The 16,964-nt window shown below is 43.5% G+C and overlaps 1 protein-coding gene across 1 annotated transcript in view; it reads left to right on the top strand.

The window, feature by feature from the left end:
- Nucleotides 1-16,964, top strand: part of TG (thyroglobulin) — an 825,201-nt gene that overhangs the window by 315,597 nt on the left and 492,640 nt on the right. Inside the window, exon 26 of the mRNA XM_078686739.1 lies at nt 3,079-3,276. Coding sequence (XP_078542865.1) covers nt 3,079-3,276 — 198 coding nt within the window. The remainder of the gene's footprint in view (nt 1-3,078; nt 3,277-16,964) is intronic.

Here is a 16,964-nt window from a genome sequence, read left to right as displayed (position 1 = left end):
ATTCTGAGGCATAATCTCTTCTCCAGTGTCTCTCTAATGCTTTACACCTACTCTTCACTTTGTGTAAAGTAGATGAGAACCAGGGAGCCGGAGGACGATGATTTTTTACTTTCTGGGAGGAAAGATGGAGGCAAATATTAACAGAATTAGAAATCCAGTTCATAATAGTCCCCAAATCGGTCATAGAGATCTGATTGATGGCGGGCATGGTATCCATTAAATGATGGTTAAAAAGATCCCTGTCAAGTTTACTCCAATTTCTAGAATTACGTTTATTCCCCAAATTGGGTAAAGTTTGATTAATCTGCTCTACCGTAACCCTAAAGACAACTATGAAATGATCAGACCAGATGACAGGGAGGGTCGAAATGCAGCGCAAGCTGAGTATATTTGAAAAAACTAGATCTAATAAATGTCCTGCTTCATGAGTCGGACCTGAGTTAGTCAGCACACAATTCATAGCCGCTAGATCAGAAATTATAGATATGCTAGCAGGGCAAAATGAATATTTAAGTCACCTAAAATAGTAAAGTTAGCTGCACTGAGTAAATGGGGAGTGACCGAATCAGGGAGCGTAGAGGCCCACAGGCCAACAGGGCCTGGTGGGCGATAAAGTAGTATTCCTGAGAAGGTAAACTGAGGGCAAGTTTGAATGGCATAGCCTCACTATCTTTCCAGGTTAGCTTATCAAATTTGCACTTATACTGATTTTTAAAAATTATAGCCAACCCACCACCTGTTTTACCTTCACGGTCTCTTCTAACTATAGAATAGCCATCAGGAAGCGCAGCCGCTACATTGGGGCCTGAGCTTTCGTGGTGCCATGTTTCCGTTACAAAGATGGCGTCTGGGTGATCATTATTTAAAAGGTCAAATATATCCGCTTTATGTTTTGGAAGTGAGCGACATTTAACACTAAAAAAAGTAAATTCTACATCCTTAGGGAAAGAATTCCTAGCAGTACTGTTAGTCTCACGTCTGTTGGTATACGTGGAGTTATTAAAGACAGGCTGTCTTTTAAGGGTTGAAGGGGTCAATGTAAACCCACATTTATTGCAATTTCCAGATGCACTATCCATAGAAAGGGGGTGCAGCAAAGTACAAATCATGTCAGGGTCGACACGAAGGTCTAACAGTTGTTTATTGGCATACCAATAGGATCTCATTATGGAAGTCCCACTGGCGGCTCACCATATGACTCAACTAATATATCACTTTGTTCTTAAGTGCCCATGTTGATTCAGAGGAGCCAGCAGGCAAAATTGGTACATTGGCTAAAACAATTAGATAATGGCAGGAGTCAGGGGGAAGGTCAATCGCTGGAAGAGAATCCGATCTTATGTGATTTCTATCTGGCTGAATTTTTAATTGTATCAGGGGGGGCTGAGGCCCCTGCCCGAGTTATCAAGTTGGGAGCTACTTCATGAGTTATAGCCAAGTTCTGAATGTCAGCACCATCACTTTCCCTACTTTCCCTATTAATGGCTGTGGGTTGCGGAGCAGATATTATAGGGTTTGATGAGGAGTTTATACCGGTAACTCTAGGATGTTGAGTCTTCCGTAAACTTAAAGGGCCTCCCTTCCCTGGTTTTACCAATTTACTTGAACTCTCCTCAATGGCAACAAGCCTGTCATAGACCATGCGTAGTTTGTCATCCAAAAGATCACTGAGGCACCCACTGTCCCAAGGATCAATGACCGGCGATGGTGGGCATGCCGGGTCAGTCTGCCTTCGTGTCACTGTGGTGTGCTTGGGGTTAGACAATTTTGGTTTCTGCTTTTCCCTCACCCTCCTCTTTCAAGTGAGGTTATAGTAGGATTAGTGTCCTTCCCTGAATCTTGAAAACAGTGATGGATTGTGGTCTGCAGCCTGAGCCAGAACATCTTCCTCAGTACTCTGATCCATTCCTTCACCACTCTCATCCACCGCCCCCCCCTCGCAAAGGACTTGTTTAACACCAGCAACCTCTCTTTGCATCCTCCTGATTTTGGTGCGAGATGTACGTTGGTAATCATTTACGATTACCAAATAGTGAATGTTTGTGATTCGCTGTTTGGTAATCTCAAACACCGATGTACAGATGTTTCTTTGACACATTTTGCGGTTACCAGTGGGTCGCAAATAAACCTTCCTTGTTAATATTCATGAGATAGGATTTGGTTTATGGCTCATTGGGAATCACAAAAATCATAGGGATGGTGACCTGCTCGGGTCAGCAGACCAACACGTATGTGATTGCTTTTCAATAAAGCAATGTTTTTTTTTTAATCCTTAAAGGAAACCCAAATGCATTTCAAAAAGAAAAAAATAATCTTTTCATTTTTTGCGCAAAAGTTTTTACAAAAGTTACAAAAGGTGAAGGGGTCTCTTGGGGAACCATTGCCATTTGCGAATGGATTACCTCCTACTTGGAGTAAGTGGTAAAAAGCGCATTTTGGTCACAAAACATTCACAAATTCCACTACGATTCGGTATTATGAAGGGATGCCTTAAACGTGTGCATTCCTAATACTGAATTGCATGCCCAATTTGTGATTCAGTAATAAGTTATTGCATCGCAAATTGGGCCTTTGGACATCGAAAAATGTCTTTTATCATTCGCAAACAGGCTGATTCTGTGACAAAAAGCTTTGTACATCTGGCCCATAGTCTCATTGCACTAATGCACCAGGGCACACTAACATTGAACGTAAGGCCTAATACCTTCAATGCTTGCTATCACAACCTCTCAGTGAATTATTTCCTTGTCTTGCATAACAGTACATTTGGTGTATTCCAGTTCTGCACCTTTTGGTAAGTCTACTGCTGAGTTATGTTTCGCTGGTGGGTCTCACTCCTCCTCTCAATAACTTTGCATGGTCACTCATCATCTGATTCACTCTGTGAATCTGCAGCACTATTTGTGGTCTCCCTAAATAAGTAATTGTGTTTGTTGTCTTGATCATCTCCCCCAACGTCTTCCTCTATCATCTCAATTAAAGTATCCCTCTGTAGCCTTGTTCATCTATGTACTGCAAATCTGGCAGAGTTGACCTCAGTGCCACAGTATTCATATGTATATCCATCTCTCCTCCTAGGACATCAATTTACCACCTCTGGTCTTAAGACCTTTGAGAAGACTGACTTTAAGAACTCCCGTTCTGGGGTCTACAATACCTTGGCTTTCTCCGCCGCTGGCACAACTTTGACGGACGCTCACTTGTTTTGTCGCCAGACCTGTGAACACGACTCCTGCTGCGATGGCTTCATATTGAGCCAGATCATACTCAATGGAGGTTAGATGTTTTTTTAAATTTGTAGTTATTGTTTGTAGCCATGCACCCCATTTGCCATATGTTATTAACCTCTACCCCGCTAGCGGGTTTTCCCGCTGTGCGCTGAAATTTGAAAATTGCGCGTAACGTGACAAAGCCAGCTCGTCATCCGCGTAGCGCAGGTAACGCCCATGACGAGCTGGCTTTGTCATCAGCGCTGAAGGGGTTAACATATTTCATTAATGCTAATCTTCAGTAAGATAAAGGACAACATTGGAATAAAGAAGTAAGTAAAAGAAATATCACAGTACCACCACGCATACCAAAATGTAACCTTTACATTGGCTCCTGCCACCCACCAGGAGAGATTGCATAGCCACCTACATAGTGTCCACCTTGATTTTGGAATGAACAAGCTACAGGGTGGCTGTATGATGAATAAAGTATAACAGTGATGTTTTGTGTATAAAAGCCTGCAACACTAGAAGTTTCCTGGAGCATTTGTGTGAGCCTGAATTGTTAATTAAATGGGGTTTTGACTCAGCGTCTATAATGCATGCAAATAAATTCCATTTTTATTATGAAAATAAAGGAAAAATATGTTTACTGGGGTTGATAGCAGGATATATAATTTGTTTAATCTACCTAAACCTATCCTAAAACAGAATATCTCACAGGGCTCTTTGCTCTTTTTTCATATAGCCCGGGGGTGAATGTGTGCTTGTCACTCGGCAGCACATTAGTGAAAGATGGACCTGCTAATTGGAGCAGCTGACCCATCTATCTATATGTAGGTGGTATTTGGCCGGCACTTTCAAGTGGGACAGAGATCACCCTGCAAGTGAGTGTGGTGAAACTGCACCCACCTGCAGGGGAATGACTGAAAGCTGGTCAAATAGACACCATGTCCACCCTCCAGAGAGTCGCCATGGGGAGGGGGAGTGCGTCGACTGCACCATTGGTTTGTGGCAAACAGGTCCTGGACCCTTGGTGTGGCTTGACATCAAGCTTTTGGGCTTTCCACAATTGCAAACGGGCCCGTTCGCTCTGAGACCACGTTGATATCAACAAAATTGTGTGCAAGACTCTGCCAGTCCATCTCCGCAGCGTAGGCAGCCTGCAGGTGACTGCCAGCGGGAAGCTCCAACTTGCCTGTCTGCGATGCCTGGTCTGTTCTTAGCACAACACCGACTGCCACCCGTGATGCTCTTCTTGCTCCTTGTAACCCTCTTCAATACGAATGGGACTCTTGGCACAAAACACGAGGAGGTAAACTTCAGCGGGACTAAACTGGGACTGTATCCAACCTGCACTCCATCGCAGAGAGCCTGAACTTCAGACTTTGACCCCGTCCCTTGCAACCAGCTAGCTGCGTTTGGAGCTTTATGCTTTTAGTCGCTATTTTACAGTTTTAAATATTTATAACTCAGATCCTACTAATTGGATTTTTGTCATTTTGTAGTTTTTCCACTGTTTTATTGTTTGAAGTGCTGCACAAATAGTTTACACATTGCCTCTAAGTTAAGGATTGTGGTTGCTGCTTGTCCAGGGCTTACAGTCCAGTCAACCAGTAACCCAACTTCTAACATTGGTGATCAGCGATGAGGATGCAACTTGTGTTTGAGCAGTGTCATACAGTGATTTGGTGTACACTACCTACCCAGATCTGAGACAATTTAAGTTTGTTTTATATTCTTTCCTACTCTACCTGACTGTTTGTGTCTGTGACCTCACCTGCAAAGATGAAGTTTGAGCTTATCAACCTGGAGAACTACACTGTTGCTCAGCTCAAGGAGTTTTGACAGGAGAAGGGGCTGCCTGCTAAAAGGAGCACCAAGAAGACAGTCACTCCATTCTATATTATGCTATGCCATTACAGAGACCAACCACATGCAACCCAGATCTGATCTTCGTTCAATAGGAACAGTCTGGCACAAACTGCTAGGCAAGGTGCCCTCTAGACAGATGCAGAAGCAATCCCAGACGCAACCCCAGACTAGTGAGCATTCTGTTGGAGCAGGAACAGGTTTGATTTGCATATGATTGCTTCCAGTCCAGATTGATGGATGGGGTGAAAAAGTTATGGAATGGAGGGAGGCTTTAGCAAACTCGCAGTGGCTTTACTTTAACTAGGATGGTGGCTGCTGCTTGACCAGGACTCATACCCCAGTCAGCCAGTAAGCCAATTTCTAACAACAGTATTCACTTTTCATTTCACCCACATGTCTCTGGACAGTACACACCACTGCACTTCGCTGCACATAGATTTCTGAGTGCGTCTAAATGACCAGCATCTCATAAAGTGCCATCCACTTCAATCTTCCACTTTATTTTACTCCTAAGCATAACACATCTGAAGGCTCGCGTCACATCTTCTCACAAGGTGACCACCGTCCACTGCCAAGCTCAACTGCTCATGGCTAATGAGACCATTCTCTGTAGCCTCTTTTACATCTACCACCTCACTAAACCCAGCCTCAATCTCCCTTTACAGTCTATGAGTCCTTTGGGTGTGTGATCTGCTGCTTCTGGCAGCAAAATATATCTTAAATCTACTGTAGAGGGACAGCTAAGATTTTTGCTCTGGATTATTATTAATTGGATTCTTTTCAGGAAGCCTTTGCCCAAATAGTGACACATAATAGTACAAGTTACTAGAGAGCACCCATGTCAGTACTCTGGTTACGTTAAATCTTTCCGCGCTATTACTTACTGTCGATCATAGAATGCTAATGGATTTCTTGCAGGCTATTAAACCTCACCTAAGGGGGTTGTTCTCCTATGCTTTAAATCTTGTCTTACCGATAAAGCTTGGGGGGGTGTCTTCGTTTTTGGCGTGGCAAGAAATAATTTACATCTGGTCCCTGGCAGGTCTCCACCCTGTCGCCCAGCTTGTTCAACATTGATGTTGAGATACTGACCTATCTAACCCAGTCACATGGCTTCCTTTTTACATCTGAGTGGAAGACACCAAGTGATCCCCGGCATGCATTGAGATCAGCGTGTAATAGCGTGGAGGGTATGCAGATGGGTTCAATACTTTGGATCTCTCCCATTTGTCCCTCAAGCACAGTCCTATCTAACAGGAAGGCTAGGGGTTTGACATATGGTTGTTGAAAGTTGGAATCTGTAGCCACTTAGTGCACCTGCTTTCAGTCAAATATTCCACATTTGCAGGCGGTGCAAGGTTGCAAGATGAAGGACAATAGTGTTGTTTTCTGCAAGATTGTAAAAAAACTCAGCCAAAGGCTGCCAATTTATAAGTTTCACACACCATTATTCAGACGAGTGAGAAACAAGATTTCTCTTTTTAATTTTGACAACATATCACAGTCCGAAAAAAGTGATTTCTGTTATGAACGAAGATCTTAAAAAGACAGGATTTGGAGGATTATAGTCATATAAGCAAGCAGGGTGTTGCTATTATTTATTATCTGCTTTAATTCTTTATAAACTATTGTTCTGCAAATAATTGCAGTATGCTTTCGATCAGTGTGCTTCGTTTAGAGTGAGCAGGGGATATTCAGCATTATCTAGATGTGTTTTTTCCTGCAGTACAGTGGGTAGAAATGTGTCGACATACAGTGTATTGTTGGAATAAATTCCTACATGAACAAGCAGTGGCAATGCCAAGAGATCGGGCCTTAATGTGCCGATGCATGCAGATGCTAATTACGTGCATTGCATGTACATGTGCTCCTTAGCGCAATAATGCCTGTTCCATTGGCCCTCTTATTGCCTAATTCCTAATAGGAAAAGAGAAGGCAATAGGGATTGAGTCTGTTTTTATCCCAATGAAAGCACTATCTGGAAGGAACAGCCAATAATAACGTCAGGTGCTCATGTAATACTCCTCTGGGTTTAGCTAAGCCCACTTAATGTAACATGCACAATTTAAAGAATTGTTAACAATATATAGAAGAAAGCTGAGCTGTCAAGCCGGACATAAAACGGAAATCAATCTATTCTGCAATTACCCACGTTTCACAGGACAGTTAATATTTGAGCATTTTTCTTTCTGAAAAACTGGAAGAGTAGATTGATATTTTGAAAATGAATCTGAGACTCAGGATTTCTTTGTGAAGTGTAAACAGTGAGGGCTGGAGTTTAGTACTGTAAAGCAAACATGCAAAAATACTATTTTCTCACCATGTTGACATCAGGATTTTTTGTGTCATTGTTATGGAAGTAAAATGGCAGATCTCCTCAAATAACTCATCGCTGCAACTTCTCTGATGCATGCACACATAGCCATTTTTGGATAGTTATTAGAATTGTCAGGAAACTTCTTAATCTATAATAGTATTCTAGACCCGATAGGGAAATAACATAAATTGTATTTGCAGAGCAATGGATGTTATTGTTTTAATTCTAAAGTGCATCGTAGATCAAAACTGTTGTGCATCCCTGCTACTGTTTTCTGGTAATCATGGAATTAATCTAGCTTTCAACGTGTATCCCCCCTCCCCCCCGTTGGTTTGCATTCTTTTCGATCAAAAAGTAGATTACTCGCCCTTTTTGTCCTCATATTCTCCATGCCCTGCATAGTCTTTACGTTTTTCCAGTGCCTGTCTTCCCTGACTTATCATGATCGCATATCTCTTATCAGTTGGATTCCCTAGCTCTAACATTCCTTATTTTTATTCTTCCATTCTTATTCCAGTAGTTACCTCTTAAGGTTACATAAAACAAATATAGCTAATAAGTGAATGAATGAATGAAAGCATCTTATACCGTGCACAGCGACTCCAAGGAGTGTCCCGGGAAGTGGCTCGTGGTAAGGATTAATCGGAGACGACGATCACTGGAAAATTATAAAGTCTTTGTAGCTACATTTTTTGAAATTTTAAACAAACCTCTACCCCTTAAACTACTTTCCTGCACAGGCAGTTGCCCATAAAAGGAGCCCGGAACCTCAACCCTTCCAAGGTAATTACCTAAGAAGACATTTGGAGAAGAGCTTTGGAATGAAAGATGGATCATAAATATAGAGACAAGGAAACGAAAATTTAAATACTGAGATTTCTAATAAGAAATCCAAACATTACCTTTTGATCTTCATCTCTTTTCCTATCCGATTCTTTGCTTCCTGATGATATATGCCTGCCAGGAAAATAATAGCACATATTTATAACGCACCTAGCTACGGTGTCACTCAAACATGCAGAAGTGCATGGATCATAGCTGTGAAAAGCATTGAAACCAATCAGTAGGCAATTTATTGAGAAATGTAAACAAGAAGTACCAAGCATCTTATTATGCTGCATAAAAAGAAAATGAAACTCAAAACGCAGTACCACTAAACTGATTAAACTAGTAAACAGAACATTTTGCAAAGGATGTAAAACTTTTTGGGCACCGTGCAAAGACTGCCAAACGCTTTAAACAAATACATAGCCTATCTCATTGAACAAAATCTAACTTAAAAGTTACATTATACCCTCTGATGAGTTGCCGGTGATGAGTAAAAATCCTAGAATCTTTTGCCACTGATCAGCTTCAGGATCATGTGGGAAATGTTGGCATCTTTTTTCCAATAGAGCTTCTGCCCTTGCAGTGATGCTACGGTAGACCCCATAGACGTTTAGGATAACTTACTAAATGCTGTATGAATGATATGCCTGATACGTCCAAGGTATGTCTAACATGTCATGCTCGCCTACCTGCTATCTTATGGACACCTATTAAAGATCTAAGTAACCCCTACCAGATAAAAAACGTTAGAGAAGAAAACATAATTAATTGCCTCCTCATTAATGCCAGATCACTGGTTAAACACAGTTCTGAATGTGCCGACCTGATCCTAGAAAAGAAGGCTAAAATCGTATTTATCACGGAGACCTGGACTGATGCGGCCTCAGGGCCAGACCTAGTTATGGCCACTCCAACGGGGTACTGCTGTCGGGTACAGGACAGACCCGGTCAAAGGGGAGGTGGGATAGCCATTATCTACCACGCCTCGATCCATGGCACATTTCAGTTACTGAACTGCCAGTTAACGGAGGTACTAGGATTTAAACTTTCTATCTCTAACCATAACACTTTCCAAGGTTGCCTCTTATACAGACCTCCTGGTCCTAAAGCCTCATTTCTCGTAGAAATAGGTACTTACTTGGAAGAAGCCCTCTGCACCAAATCATTCACTATTCTGGGTGACTTTAACTTTCACCCAGAGGAAAACTGAGACCCTCAGACGGCAATTCTGGTAGACTCCATGCTGACGGCAGGACTAACTCAGATGGTAAGGGATTCCACACATATAAAGGGACATACGCTAGATGGGATCTTTACAAATAACCCTGACCTTAAGTTTAGCCATGCGGAGCCTTTAGCATGGACAGATCATTCAGCAGTCCTTTTTAAAATTCAACCGTCTGAGCCAGTTAGAGCAAGGAAGGAAAGGAAACCTGCCAAGCTCTATATGCCATGGAGGGAATTGGATGGGAAAGCATTGGAGGAATGTCTGGCAGCCTCTACCTTTACCCCATCGGTTGATGTAAACGAGGCTACGGAGAGATACACTATCTGGATAAAAGATGCATGCACATCTCTAGTTAAGCCCAAACTATCTCGTCCAACTCGCACAATACCATCTGCCCCTTGGTTCACCGTGGAATTAAGAGATTACAAAGTATCTTGCAAAAAACTCGAACGCCAATGGCGTACCGAATACTCACATGCAGATAAACAAAAACTCAAATCAAGCCAAAAGATATACAAAGAAATGATCAAAAAAGCAAAAATTGAATATTTCTCTGCTAGAATTGAGGGAGCTAAAAACTCCTCCAAAGAACTTTTCCAGACGGTGACCACTTTGTCCACCCCAAATTCTGTCACTATCCCCCCCAGCCTGGAGCTCTGCGAGACCCTCGCCAAGTACTTTCTAAATAAAGTGGAGCAAATCTTCACAGCCCTTGAACCTCTTGTGGGTCTCACTCTTACCGAGGGAGCACATACGACTACGCCAACAAACCCACATAGTTTGGAATTCAGGGAATTCCGGCCAGTTACAACAGAAGTAGTTAAAAAACTACTACTGAGAACCAAATCTGGCTCCCCCGGGATCCCTGCCCAGTCTCAGTGGCTCATCTGGCAGCCGCCCCTATATCTGTCTTGCTAGCAGATGTGTTCAATAAAATGTTCAAAGAGGGAGCATATCCACTATGCTGGAAACAAGTTTCAATAGCTCCTTTGCTGAAAAAATCCAATCTAGACATTTATGACCCTAGTAGCTATCGACCCATATCTAGACTCCCTCTAGCGGCCAAGCTTGTTGAAAGGATCATGAACGTTCAGCTCTGTGACTTCCTCCGATCCTCTGGGGGCCTGGACCCTGCTCAACATGGGTTTAGGGAAGGTCACAGCACCGAGTCCGTCCTCATTAAATCCACTGAGGAGATCAGGAAAGTGATGGATGCTGGAGGACGGGCAGTCCTGGTGCTCCTGGACCTATCCGCAGCCTTTGATACGGTCCACCATGACATTCTATTGGACCGTCTTGAGGGCTGCGGAATCCAAGGAGTCGCATTGACCATGCTGAAATCCTTTCTAGCAGACAGGATACAAGTGGTGGCCATGGGAGATTTTGAATCGAGCCCTTTTACCCTTCCAGGAGGGGTTCCTCAGGGCTCCTCCCTGAGCCCTACCCTATTTAATGTTTATGTTACCTCCCTCGCCCCGGTGATTCGGTCGTTTGGCTTCGAATTAACATCATATGCAGATGATACTCAAATTGTGGTATCTCTGCTCCCGGGGCGAGAGGAAGGAATTGCGGCCAGATTCCAGGACTGCATGATGGCAGTAAGTTCATGGATGGCTAAGAACTGTCTTAAATTGAACTCCTCTAAAACTGAGGTTCTTCTCTTTGGAAATGTGACCAATCTCTGGACCTCTGACTGGTGGCCTCACGAAATGGGAGCCCTACCCATTCCAGCCACTACAGTAAAAAACCTGGGGGTAATTATTGACTCTCAACTCTCCTTTAAAGCACAGGCTAATGCCTTATCATCCTCCATTCACTGGATAATAAAAACTATTAGGAAAATCCTTCCTTTCCTCTCCAGTGATAGCAGGAAAACGGTGGTGACAGCACTTGTGCTGTCTCGCCTTGACTACTGCAATAGCATGTATCTGGAGGCCCAGCAGGGAGTTCTGAATAAATTGCAAACGCTACAAAATGCTGCAGCCCGACTGATTACTGGTCTACCTAAGTTTGCATCGGTAACTCAGGAATTAAAAAATCTACACTGGCTTCCAATACGGAAACGTATCATGTTTAAGGCTCTTTGTATGGTATTCAAGGCAGTAAATGGAATAGGTCCATCCTTCCTTCAAGAACACCTTCAACTGTACAAACCAGGGCGACAACTAAGATCTGCTAATAAAAGCCTGGTCATGACTAACCGTATTACGAAAGCCCGTTGGGGAGGCCGTAGCTTCTTCCACGGAGCATCTAACATCTGGAATGAATTGCCTCTCGCCCTAAAACAAAGCAATGATCTCCTGACCTTCAGGAAAAATATCAAAACATGGCTTTTTAACCTCCAGTAACTTTCTCTGCCTCTTGGAGATAATGTATCGTTTCAGCGCCAGGACACCGCCCGGTAACAGCGCGCTTAACAAATGGTAAAAATAAATAAATAAAAATAAATATTATAACGCAAAAATACTCAGCCTGTCAACTGCTTTTGGTGTAACCATCCATAGTTTACCTGTTTACTACGTCTGATGCTTTCTTGTTTTATAGCGAAGCTTTTCACTGTTTTTCTCCTTTGTTTGGGATGGTGTCCTAACAGTTGGACTGCAAATTTTTTTTCTCAAATCTCTGAATTCTAGTGTGCCAATGTGGTTACCCTTATTGCCCCTGCTTGTTCTTTAAATACAGCAAACCCTACTGGGTGTCACCACAATCATGCGCTGGAATGCCAGTTATATGGGGAGGTTTCCAAGGTAAGGTTGAAAATAGGTAGGGTTCATGATCATTTTAACTACCTACCAGAGTGCTTTTCACAAGCCGAATCTTGAATGACTTACAGATGACTTTACATAAATGGGGCATAGTTGAAGCTTATATTCCTTTGAACACACAGTTGATTCATCACCAACTTTTCCTAATCTGTTTGGACAGCAAATCATGACATTATCAATCGTGAAACACATAGTGTCCTCATTGATAAAAACCCAGCAAATCAGCCTCCTAAACAGGAAAATCATGTTATAGCTTTCACGTGTAAAACAAAATATTGAGGTGGTTCCAGCTGTCCTCAGCTAACAGCTATGAGAATCATTGTCAATTGTGTGTCAATGCATTATATCTGCTAATCAGCACGAAACATTTAATCAATTTGCATTAAATCAAGAACATATGCGTAAATAGTTCAACTGGCCTAATGCACAGCAATCATATAGCAAAAGGGTGCAAAATAACTTCACTGGCTTTCGGTTAAGCTAAAATTAAGTTCCACTGACTGTGTGTCTAAAGAAAAAATGGTCACCTCAACTGAAGTTGGTCACCTCAACTGAAGTTTGGTGATAGACTGAGTTGGTCACCTCAACTGAAGTTAATGGCACTCAAACATTCACAATTAGTGGGCGCACTAATTAAGGAACATATGCAGTCATATACCAAGCCTATAGCCCCTGTGGTTAAAATGTATTCCACCAAAATAATTCCGGCAATACTCTATGGGGCAGAGATTTGGGGAGCCACTAACTTGTACACTCTAGCACTTGCCCAGAGCAAATTTTTAAGATCAATTGTGGGTCACCCGAAATCAACCCCACGGACCCCCCTCTTGCTTGACCTTGGCTGCCACGCCATAGAGGATATTGCACGCTATAGAATGCTGGCCTTCTGGAGAAGGCTCTGGATAACTCCCGAATTATCTCTATTTGCTAAGGGACTGATAGAAGTTAGGGGACTGGAAGGCTCTAATAAAATCTCATGGTTCACTAGTATTAAAACCTTACTTACTAATATGGGGATGAGGGACCTGTGGGATAGTCCTGAGACTGTTGAATTTCCAACTAAAGCAATCTATAAAGCAGCTTACTGGAATTTTATTAAAGAGATGAGGTACTCATCTCTGTCCAGCTCTACCCTGACTAGTGATTTCTGTGAGTTTAAAGACGTACCTAGTATGAAAAGCTATTGGGATCTAATAATGAAACCGAGAGATCACAAGCTTTACCATCAGTTTCGAGTTGAGTGTCTCCCATTAAGGAAGTTCACAAGCAAGTGGGCAACAGGTATAGGAGATAAATGCCCGTTTTGTCCCGAGCATATCGAGAATATTGGCCATCTCCTTTACGTTTGCCCTGCTTATCAACAACCGCAAACTATGTGGCTTAAGCCACTGTGCAGATCCCTGGGAACCAGTTCAGCCCTATGTGCCAAAAGGCTACTGAAAACTGGGTGCAATGACATCATAGTCATAGGGGTTGCCACATTTTTGAGCTGGTCCTGGGCTATACGGGAGAAAAACAGTGGGATCTTGTTAGCTGGCGAGCATATGAATTGATAGCTTCTGCCTTTTAAATTACTTATTATATTGAAAGTCTTTGTATACGCTATATTAAATTGCTATTATAGGTATTTATACATTGTATTATAAATGTGTATTTAATATAAGGTTTTATGGTGTTCAAGATAAAATGTGTGTTTATATGTCTTTTAAGATGAACAATCGTAATAAAGACTTTTTGAATTGAATTGGTTGACTAACCTATAGTGAGGCTTCTGCTGGCCATAAATGAAACATGCATTGGCAATGTCAATAGATCTAGCTTTAAAGGAATGTTGTATGGTAATGTGAAGCATTACAATTAGCTAGCCTGGTAAAGGATATGTATTTGTTTGGGAGCAAAGACCTGTATAATGATATTGGTGTAAGTCTTGTTATCTAACACACTAATGTCATGTGTGTACCCCTGGAAGTTCAAGCTCAGACAGCTAGACAAATAAACAAAATGATCAAAGCTGTGTGAAAGGTGAACAATTTGTGATTCAAGCACACAAGTTTTGACCTCTAAAAACGTTCTCCTAGGGTCCAACATGTGGGTGGAGCTAAAGCCCCTCTCTCCGGGTGATTCTCACATGATTCTCTGGCGACACCTGCGCTGTCAAGTCAGACCATAACACTCGTGGTCATGCACTTACTTTTGCTCACATTTGTACATGGAGAATAGCCTATATTGGAGCACAGCTGTGGCATGCACTACTTAATTATTAAAACTGGTAACTTATGTTGACAGCTTTAAGGCAAAACTCCTGACCTGTTTGTTTTCATCTCGCCTGCCACAGAACCCTGTATAACTAGCACCTAGTTAGTCACCTAGCAGCAACATACAAATGTTCTCACAATTACATTAGCTTTTGCGCAGTTGCATGTTATTGTTCCAACTCCAGTCCTACAATCAAACCACAAGATGATATTGTTACGGCGTCTCTGGAGTGCACAGGCCTGGTGACGACCTGGAATAAAGTTACACCCACACACCAGTTAGTGGGTATGAGCGGAAGGACCTCGAGTAATCCTTGCCCGTTTATTTCAGCCCTGGCCAGAGAGTAATACATTGTTGGTGAGCCCTTCCGGTGCTGCTGTTGCAGGACTTGGGTCATTACATCCCTTCCCAAGTTGGTATTCAAAACATGACAACAACTAATCAACAAATAAAGTCTTTGAACCTCTGACTGGGAGCTAGGTTCGACCTCAGGTCGTAAAGCCGTTGGCTGGATCATTGGCTTAGCTGCGGGCTTCGTGGTGATGATGTGATCAAGTTCTCATCTCTTTCAAGGACGTTTGTCACTGATTTGGGGGACTGCCATGCTTTGCTCTCCTGCACCGAGAGAGGGTGCTTCTCTGGCCAATGCATCTCTGGTTTCTGAATCTCCGGGGTCAGTTTCCTCGGGCCGGGTGACCATCTCAGTGCCACGTTGGGCAGTGATTGCCGTTCCATTCATTCTTACGACAGTCCAAGGCCCTGGTTCGTAGGTCGGTCTAAACTTTCCACCAGTGCGTCGGTTTCGGATTAAGAATGAGCTCCTAGGTGCAATGATCCTGGCACTCGCCCTCTGTCGTTGACTGGCCCAATCATTGTTCTTAGCCCGTCGAGTTTGGGTGTTTGCTGGTTCATACGGTTCCTGGACCCAACTTTCAGCTACAGGGATGGTGTCCTTCAAGTGTCCGGCACACATCAGGTAGCAAGGGGACCTCTGGGGTGTGCAGTGAGTAGTACTGCGGTATTCTCGCCATAGGATCTTGTACAACGTGAGCATAAAACGCTCTGCTTTGCCAATGTCTTGGAGCCATTGGGGTGTAATTCGATGATGACGCACTCCCAGTGACGTGAGCAAGTCTTTGAACTCTCCGCCTTGAAAAGGGGGTCCTTTGTCTGTTTTGAGTTCGCGTGGCAGACCGAAAAGTGCAAATGTCCTTTCTAGAACTGGTAGCAGGTGTGCGAATGAAGTAGATACAAGCACCTCGACTATTGGGTTTTTGGAGTAGCTATCAGTGAGTACGGCGGTCACTCTTCCGGCGGGGAAGCTTCCAAAGTCAAGGGTTACCCACGACAATGGGGTTTTGGCAGGCACCTCGGTTAGCACAGGGGCAGGCAATTCTTGGATGCTTGTGAGCTGACAGGGGCGAAAATTTTGTACCAAGGTGTCCGCTGCTGCTTCTAACCCGGGGAACCACACTTTTTTCCTCATGCGTGACTTCATCCGCACTGTCCCTTGATGCCCCTCGTGGGTGAGGGCTATTGCGCTCACTTGGAGGTTTTCCGGGATCATGATTCGGGATCCTCTCAGAACTATGCCTTCTGCCACTGCGCTTAGTTTGTCTCACACTCTCCAAAGCTTCTCGAGCCGTTCCCTGTCTAGTCCGCTCCAGTTGTTTGCGTCGTTCAAGAAATCTTCCCAGGACCCTTTCTGCAGGGAGTCCATCACTTTGGTTACAACCGGGCTGCTCCTGGAGGCTGTTTTAATTTCTTCAAGGGTGAGAGCGCGGGGCATGCCCATTGGGAAACCATATCAACATATTCTTCAGTCTTTGCTTCGCTGTTGCTATCTTCTCCCAGTGGATCTGGTAGGTGTCACAAGAGAAAATCTGCAGGATTTTTCACCACGGGCCGATATACAATCTTCATCTGGTAGTGTTGCAGCTGTATTGCCCATCATTCAATCCTCGGCGGAGGATATGGGGTGTGCCTCTAAATAACGGGACTAGTGGTTGATGGTCGGTCATGACTCTGAATGGGTGCCCGCTGACATACAAGTGGAAATGGTTACAGGTCCATTAAATCACCAACGCTTCTCGTTCAATTTGGGAGCATCATGCTTCGGTTGGTGTGAGGACTTTACTCCCGAATGCGAGGGGCTCCCACTTGCCTGGTTCTGTTTCTTGCATGACAACTGCCCCAAGACCCACGGGGCTGGTGTCTACTATCAGCTCGGCGGTCCGCAGGGGCTCTGCTACCTTGGCTAGGCTGGGTATGAACCGCCCACAGTACATGACCATTCCTAGAAAACTCTACACTTCTGACACTGTGGTTGGCGCTGGAGCTTGTTGTATGGCATGCGATTTACGTGAGTCCACTTGTACTCCGTCCTAGCTGAAGACATATCTGAAGAATATGATTGAATTCTGAAAAAATTAACATTTGTCTTTGTGGAGAGTTACTCGGTGATCAGAGAGCCGTTGCAAAGTTGC

This window comes from Lissotriton helveticus, chromosome 4_1, assembly GCF_964261635.1.
Source record: "Lissotriton helveticus chromosome 4_1, aLisHel1.1, whole genome shotgun sequence".
Taxonomy (NCBI): Eukaryota; Metazoa; Chordata; class Amphibia; order Caudata; family Salamandridae; genus Lissotriton; species Lissotriton helveticus.
This window is presented reverse-complemented; position numbering and strand designations above follow the sequence as displayed.